We start from the raw sequence: 8,929 nt of genomic DNA on the forward strand, positions 1-8,929 counted from the left end.
AGAACTCAGACATGTTTACTTCCTTGCAATGAGCACTGTCATTCCAATTCCTGTGATTAAATCCACAATTTTGACAGCTGAAACTGTAGAAATAATTGCACCGTTAGTCAAAATAAGTTGTTACTGTTCAGACTCTTGCCAAGAATGCTTTAAAAGCTTGTACTATGTGTTTCAAGTAAATCTGAACTGAATCTTCATCCATTCCACCTCACTTCCTTTCTGGAGCAAAGATCTTAAAATCTTTCCTTTTACTGTGCAACCTTCAAGTCCTGCACAAGATTTTCTGCCAGACTACTGCTACTTTCCACTACAACATAAATATTATACAACGCTCTTGTGCTGAGCACTGAGTCACACACACGATGCACTTTATGTAATGCTGTGTGTCTCTATCGCCTAAGTTCATTTCCCACACATGAAAAAAATCTGAAGTCAGTCACAGTTTCTCAGAAGTCCTAGAGAACTTTTTTACATCAAACACACCCAGAATCCATAACCTTCAAGTCATCCATTGTACCAGTATTACGCACGAGCAATCCACAATATTACTTCTTTTATGAGACAAGAAGCCAACACTATTAAGCACTAAAAAGTCTTTCCAACCGCTTTTATTTTTCAGCCAATGGTTAGAGAATGCCAGCACAATTCCAGCCATAAAGCAAGAAATCCCATCTCCAACAAGCAGGTAGTAGAAGCACCACGGTAGACAATGAAAAGCTTTACAATAAAATTCAAAAACCAACTGTGCACTCAGAAGTGTAAAGCAGAACAAAGCAGCTCATAAAACCCAGCACCTGAGATGGGTAGCCTGAGAAGTTTTTTTCTGCACCTGGACCAAGAGGCTCAGGCAGCAGCTACTCCACACAGGTCTCCCCTTTTTAGTCCAAGCAGGTGAGACAGAAAAACCTACTTCCAAGAGTGCAGGATCTGGGATAAGCACCCAGAAGGCCCAGTGAACACACGGAGCAGCTGCAACAAAGGCAGGCAGCCACCTCTCACATCCCTAATGCGATTATGGGATGGTTTAGCAACATGTCATTTACAGATGGAGGCCGTTTGCAAAATGCCCTTCTGCTCAGTGCAGTGCCTAGCAAGCAAACGTATTCCTCTCCAGAGGAGGACTGACCAGCAACAAAAACAGCACTGTTTTCGGAAAAGCTAAAAAAAAAAATTGGTAAAAAAACCCCAAACATGCTAGATAACAAAAAGCCTCGAATATCCTAGTTTGCAGTGCATAATAGAAACACATATTAAAAATTCATTTGCTATATACACAATTTCAGTCACATTTGGATTTAATTCAGTGTATTCTACAAAGAACTTCCACCAAAAGCATCAGACAACATTTTTGTGTACCTTAAAATATAAAATTCCAGGTTATATTAAAATTCCCTCAGCAGCAAAAATGGTTTTAACCTTTTACTTCCTGGGAACAACAAAACATCCATTACAAATCCACGCGACTAAAAAAACACTGAAGAGATCTAAAAACCTGCTACCTTCTTGAAAATTAAATAGCAGTTGGGCACAAAATAAATTAAAAACATCTATAAAATACTCTAGAACTCATTGGTCTGGTCAAAAACTCGCACAGCATTTGGGAATGCTCAGAATCCTTGTCTCTTCAGAATTTGTGCATGTTACTTAACACCGAACAGATGTACCGATTTATTTAATAATTTCCCTATTCACAAAGTTTATTTGTTCCTCACAACCAAATCACCAGGACTGAGTCGTGCCTCTCCAGAGGCCTCCTATAAAAGAAGGAAGAAGCTGTACTTGAGACTTTGATCGCACAGAAGTTTGGAATGGTTTGACTCTGTCTGCGCTTCAAAGAGGATTATAACATGGACAAAAATTCCTTGACCTGCAAAAAGAAACAAATATTGTCAATCACACTAAGTGTTTATCAACAGAAATAGACAGCAACCATATTTACCTCTCCTCTGCTTTATGCTTTACTACAACCTAAAGAAACAGGGGAAAAAGAAGCTCTGGCTCAGCCGTGCCGTTACCTGTCCATCAATAAAGTTTCCAGACATGGTAGCTGTAATTGAGCAGATGCAGGGAGAGACACGATGGAATGATGCTCACCCCTCCTGTGCTCCTGAACTACAGCCCTCTGTCACAAAGGAACTGCATTACAAGCAGGTGTCACCCAAGCAGGAGGAGGAAAATGGCCACCTCAAAAGAGCTGTCATTTGGAAACCACCGAGTCACGCCCACTGCCTGAACAGCAGCCAGATTTAATGCCAGTGAACAACGCAGTGCATCTAATCAGGACGTCCCTTGGAATCTGAGGCTGACAAAGAAATAATAAAGCAATACCTACCAAAACCACAGTGCTCGGAGAAATCCAATACTGGAGATCAATGCTAGGCTCACAACTCCTGCCTTTAAGTTTCAGGAACATCCCTAGGAACTCAGGAACATCCTAGGAACAGCCTGAACTGGGACCATTTTCCTCTGTCCACTCAAGCCAGGCTACTCCATGGAAAGGAGCTGACCATTTACTGGAGGACATGGTGCTCTTCTTTTGGCAAAGAGTCTCCTACACAGAGCCCATCTGTAAATGTTTTGTCCAAATTCTTGATGTGAAATGGAAACATATCTTGGATCACACTCTCCAGCTGTGACCCTTCCCTTCCCAGGTCAGGGCTCAAGGAGGCGGGGGAAAAAAGAAGAGGTCAAATCCCTTCCTGTAGAGAGGGGAACACGTAACTGTGCCAAGACCAACTTGAAAGGCACCACAAGAAAGCCACCCTGCACTTCAGAGAGTAGCACCAGTAATCCTGCGTGGAGAACCCTGTCAAGATTTACACACCAGGCACAGTTTCAGGATGAGCATCACAACAGAGGTGAGAAGGAAGGACACATGGTCTGGGTCCCCACAAAGCCCAGTGCACCCAGCCTCATCAAGTGTACCTCTTCCCTGGCTCCATTTAGGAAATGCCAAAAAATAGGGCCAACACAGGGCATAGGCTGTTCCCAGACAACCTGACAGCTACCCCGGAGTAAACTCCTCCAACACCCATACTAAGTTCCCCAAGCCTGGCCTTATGTCATCTTGTGCAGACGGGAAGCACGCTCCCTTCCACAGCTGCCATGTCCGGTCACTCCATCGATTAACAAGCTCGAGCAGGAAGACTGGTTTTAATCAGGCGAACACTTCCACTCTTGGGTGGATCAATGGAGATCAAAGGACAAAGCTGCTTTTCTTGTGAGGGAACAGTTTATTTCTGAAGAATGGAAAAACATGTGCAAGCCATTGCTGAGGTCTGTAAGTCATTGCAGCTACTCAGATCAAAGAGAAGCTGTCCTCACTTGAATCCCACTGGGATTCAAGTACTGAACACCTGAGCAGTTAAATGGTAAAGGTTTGGCCTAGCTTTAAAATATGTGTTGCAGTAGGCTGTAAAACTGTTCATTAACTGAATGGAACTCTGTGATTTACATATTTTAGAAGGATGATTAGACAGTGAAGTGTATTTCTACAGCAACCTGAATCATCAGTTAGCTCTGCTTGTGAAATTTTACCTTTTCGATCATGTGATCATATCTGTCCTTTTTGCCTTTGAAGTCTTCGTTAACATCGAGCGTTAAAATTGGAATTTCCTGTAGATAGTCAAAGTCTGTTCTGTATTGGGAGAGGAACAAAGCAAATATTAGTAGCTGGAAGTAAAGCAGAGAGCATTCAAATCCCTGTCAGCATTTTCATTGTTAAGAATCCCACAGAAAAAACTGCATCTATAAATTAGAGCCAGGAATGATGAATTTACAGCGTGGCTCCTGGGATACATCAGTCATTCCTGGACACTCTGCTCCCCCAGCACCTCACTGAATAACAGAAGACCGTATTAAAGAGAGTTCAGCTGAAGCCTCTGCTGCTCAGAGCTCTGCAGGCTGCATGTCCAAGCAATAATGAACATGCTGGAAAGACACTAATACTAAGGAAACACTGATAGAAATGGGCCTGCAGTTTAGATTTACATATCATAAGAAAAGCTGAAATTTCACTGGTGGAAAAAGCACTGTGGAACATCCTCACAAAGACTTATCCATCCTCAAGGAACCATTCGACAAACCCTACCGCAGTGTCCTGTGCTGGAGCCAACTTTCATGTTTGTAGTGAAGCTTCTCCAGATATTCAATGGGGATTTCTTGTTCTTCATCTCTTCCACGCAAGTAAATCCTATTCAAGCATTTCTAAAGGCAAAAGATATTAAATAAAAATAAATAAATTGGTGTATTGCATGCCAAGAGCACAGAAGTATCCATCTGATGTTACAGACGAGCATTTCAAAATCTCACTATATGTTTCTGTCTCTTAGGAACTGTTTTACAATGTTTAAATCATTTGTTCCCGTTCTGAGCACACCTAAAATCTCAACAACACGCAAAAATTGCTTAAGTGTTGCACTTTGTAATTAAAATATACGTGCTTTTCTTCAATAGAAAATCAAAAAGCCCTCAGAGTTACTCCAGCATGTTACAGTCCACAGTTTTTTACAACCATAACAAAACTGAGGACATAGAAGCTGGAAGCAAGGAAATACGGAAGTGATCTGTAAGTTCACTAGAACTCTTTTAAACTCTCGTTTTTCTCTTGTTCAAGCAAGTTTCATACTCAAAAGAGATATTATTCTGTTCTCTCATTTTAACCAAGTATTAGATGGCCCAAGATCAAAGCACGGCCATAAGGCCTCGCATACGGGGCGGCTTAGCCCCATCACCGCAGGTGTAGGGGCTTCACAGACCACGCCCACATCAGCTCCAACATTGCTGTAAACTGTTGTATCTATCCCCTGTACAGCTGTATGTATTCCCTGTACATATTCCCTATGTAACAGCTACTCCTAGAGCTACTCTGTACTTTCCTGGAGTTGCTTGCTTTATTCCACCAGTATTTTCTGGTTTACTGTTCTCATGCATTCCATTTATAAAATTAGCAAATCATTACCATCACGGTTGACTTTAATACATGCAGTCCACATTTGCAAGAACATTTTTTTTAAGTACTTCCAGACTTAGTCACAGCTCAAGTATTGCAGCCTTCAGGGGAACAGGGCAGCCTGAGCTGAACCCTAACCACGAGGGGCAAGGCCCAGAACACAGACTTGTTCTCTGTGCGGTCACATTCGTACGCCTCACCTCAGGGGCGGCTCGGAGGTAAATGATCCCATCCAGCGCCAGCCTCGAGCCAAACTGTTTATTCATCCAGTCATGCCAGTCCTGGTAAATTCTCCACTCGGTCTCGTTCATGCAATCAGACTCGTATAAATTAGCAGCAAAGATGTATCTGTGGACATTAAAGTGATGGAAACAAAAATTCTCTTGGACACAGGAATCACTTGGTTTGCCTTAAGTACAGCAACTAGAGAAGAAGCTGAGTGGTAACACTGCAGCATCTCTGAAAAACTCTTGGAGTGAAACTAAACACAGCCAGTATTCTCCTCCTGGAGCTGTGTGCATGAAGACCACCAACATTTGCAGCTCAGGTATGCAGGAATAACCCACAGGACACAACTGGCTCGTACACTGGGTCATTTATTTACAATAAATTAAAACACATTATTATTTGCAATATATTCCAACACCTAAGGATTACAGGGTGGGATTCAGTTATCAAGTCTCACCTTTTGAATCCAGAAACACAGGATGAGGCATTTATTTTTGCTTTTTTTTTGTTGGTCATAAACTAAAACACAAGAAGTCCCACCTGAAGATGAGGAAGAGCTTCTTTCCATGAGGGTGGCACAGTGCTGGAACAGCTGCCCAGGGAGGTCATGGAGTCTCCCTCTCTGGAGACATTCCAAACCCACCTGGATGCATTCCTGCGTCACCTGCTCTGGGTGACCCTGCCTTGGCTGGGGGCTTGGACTGGGTGATCTCCAGAGCTCCCCTCCAACCCCAGCTATTCTGGAATTCTGTGATTTGACTTGGCAGAACTTTCACCTGCACCTTGAGGACTCCAGCCCCACACACCTGTCACTGTAGACGGAGCGCTCGAAGAAGACCGCAGGATTCTGCGCATCCCGGAGTTTGCCATCCAGGGAGTTGAGCTGAGCGCGGATCCTGCTGAGGCACGCGTACGTCTGGAAGGTGAAAGCCCACCTCTCCGGCTTCTCATACATCATCCGCAGCACATTCCCACCACTCTTCTGTGATGTGGTCAGCTCCTGGAGTCACAGGGAAAAAAACAGAGCACTCTCTAACTCCCAAAAAATGCAGCTGAGGAGAAGTCAGCAGCAACACGTCCCCGTTACATTTTACACTGAGTGAACCAAAATACATCGTGCTTTTTGCCAGGTCTAGGAAACATCTCCAGTCCCCCAAAAGCCACTTGCACAGGAAGTAGCAGCTGGACTGCCAATGGAATTACAGGTAGCTGGGAAAAGACCTCACCACTATAACCAAGTTAGCAGCAGTTCTCAACTTCCTTAGACGTTCCAGAGCACGCTTTCCATGGCACAGGAACAAGCATCCGTGCTCACCTGGTTAGTTCACAGTGGCTACAAGTAACTCTTGTAACTCTTTACCACTTTTAGAAATTACATCCGATGATGAATAACATGTACTCCATAATAACCCAACAAACTGGAAAGGAGGAACTCAGACATTGTGAGAGCAATCAGCAAAAGTGTTCCTATCACACAGAGCCTGAAAAACACCCAGTCTGTTGGATACACTGGTATTCTGAAATTAGAGGAAGACTGGACTTTTTTTTCTCTTTTACCTCACAGTCGTCTCCAGAGCCTTGCTGGACATTGCACCATCTAGCTACAGGTTCAGGAACCACTTCCCACTCCTCATTGGCTTGTTTCAGAATATTCACAAAGGTGGATTTCCCTGCAGCTGAAGGAAAAGCATTCAGGAACCACGTCAGTGAGAAACCACCCACAGTGGTGTTATTTAACTAGTGTTCAACTCTGCCTTCCATCCCCGTAAGTCAGTCTCCCACACCCGTCATGTTCCACATCAATTAATGGAGCAACAGGGTTTTTCTTTATCTGAATTTAAGGAGGTTTGACAACGCTCCCAGGCACCTGGTGATATTTTGAGGTGTGCTGTGCAGGGCCAGGAGTGGGATTCAGAGATCCTCGTGGATCCCTCCCAACTCGGGAGATTCCGTGATTCCGGGTGTTTTACACCACAATCAGGAAAGACGTGGGAAAAAGCTTAAGCAGGACTTCAACACCAAACAGGTGAATCAGTCAAAAACTGTAATAGAAAGCGTTTCTTTTTTGCCCTCTCAAATCTCATCATTTTTACGGCGTCAAGGTAAAGTCTCTGACATTATGAATTGGCTTGTTTGTGCCTCCAGACCTGACTAAAAGCCTTTCACCGGGGGAAACGGCCAGGAAAATCTTGTGGAAGCAACCCTGTTGCCCCGCTCTGCCGTGGTGGGAAGAGCCCTCATACAAGGAACGGGGGGGGAGGGAGGATGGAGGGGGATGAGAGGGGTAGAGGGAGAAAAGGGGGAAAGGAGGAGATGAAGGGGAAGGAAGGGAGAAGCTAAGGAAGAAGGGAAGGAAAGAAAAGAAGAAAGGAAGGAGAAAGGCAGGCAGGCAGTGCAGTCTGCGGAGCTGTGCCTCCCCGAGACATGGCCGAAAGCACCGAGCGCCGCGGGAGCCGCCTCTCCCTCCAGCCCTCGCCAATTCTCCCCTTCCTTCCCCGTCCCTTCCCCCGCGTAGGTGAGAGGCGCCGACTCACCGATGTTGCCCTCCACGGCGACCTTCTTGAGGCGGCCGTCGGGCCTGCTGCGCTTGGGCGGGGTGGCCATGGCGGCCTGAGGGGGCGCGAGGGCGCCTGAGGGGGCGGAGGGGGGGGGAGGGGGGGGGCGCGAGCCCAGCCCCGCGCGCGCAGCCTTCAAATTTGGCGCGCGACAGCGGCGGGGCCACCGGAGCGGCCGCTGACGTCACCGGCTCGCGCCGCTGCCGATCCCGCCGCAGGCAAGAGCAGCCGCAGGCGGAGCGCATCGATGGCGGTCAGAGCCGTGGCACGAGGCGCTCCCGCGCTCAGGGTGCCCCCGGTGCCGCCCCGCAGGACAAAGGGACCGGGAAAGGAGACAGAGGCACCCCCCGGCCACCGATTGCCTTCAAAACGCCTCCAGGAATGTCACGCGAGCTGGGTTTAAAGGAGATCGGCGGCGCTCGAATTTAGGGGGCTGTTACTGAAAATATTTAGGAAGAACTACTTAACTTCACGAAGGAATTCTTGACTTTAGGCTGGAATTCTTTACTTCAGGAAGGAATCCTTCCCTGTGAGGGTGGGGAGGCCCCGGCACAGGCTGCCCAGAGCAGCTGTGGCTGCCCCCGGATTCCTGGAGATGTCCAAGGCCGGGTTGGATGGGCCTCGGAGCAGCCTGGGATAGTGGAAGGTGTCCGTGCCCACGGCAGGGGCTGGAATGCGATGGGCTTTGAGGTGCCTTCCAAACCAAACCGTGGTGGGATTCTCTGAAACTCTAAAACCTGTCAGACACCAAACCCGAGAACCAAGTAACACAGGGAAAATCCTGAGCCATAGGAGATGGGCATGAGCAGCGGGGCACACGTGACCCCAGATTTGTGTGTAAAGTGGAAGTAAAAGCCAGATTTTAAACCACCTTTTCCCAAACTGCCCTCCAGCCACATGTGTGAGGGACTTACCACGGGGCAGGGCACTTCAGAACCCCATCGTGGATGGGAGGGCAGGAAAGCTGCAGTGCTCCAGCTGTTGGGGTCACAGGAGGCTTTTGGAAGAAAGAAAAGCCAAAAACAGGCACCTGTGCTGCTGGGCAGGGCCAAAAGCAGAGTCTGCACCTGGCCCAACAACATCCTTGGGTGTGTCGTGGTGAGATGTTTACAATATACGGGAGCGGGAGGGGGGGGGAATCTATTTACAAGTAGGAGATCATTGAGGAGCAAGTCCAAGAAGGAAATAAAGGCAG

At 46.7% G+C, this 8,929-nt stretch overlaps 1 protein-coding gene across 1 annotated transcript; it reads right to left on the reverse strand.

The window, feature by feature from the left end:
- Positions 1-592: 592 nt before the first annotated feature.
- Positions 593-7,865, reverse strand: DCK (deoxycytidine kinase). Its single transcript, XM_039550502.1, has 7 exons — positions 7,714-7,865; positions 6,737-6,855; positions 5,986-6,179; positions 5,152-5,299; positions 4,091-4,206; positions 3,538-3,637; positions 593-1,867 (listed from the first exon to the last, which is right to left on the reverse strand). The coding sequence occupies exons 1-7, from the start codon at positions 7,781-7,783 to the stop codon at positions 1,841-1,843; spliced, it is 774 nt and encodes a 257-aa protein (XP_039406436.1). The 5' UTR covers positions 7,784-7,865; the 3' UTR covers positions 593-1,840.
- Positions 7,866-8,929: the final 1,064 nt, after the last annotated feature.

The sequence above is a fragment of the Corvus cornix genome, chromosome 4, assembly GCF_000738735.6.
Source record: "Corvus cornix cornix isolate S_Up_H32 chromosome 4, ASM73873v5, whole genome shotgun sequence".
Lineage (NCBI taxonomy): Eukaryota > Metazoa > Chordata > Aves > Passeriformes > Corvidae > Corvus > Corvus cornix.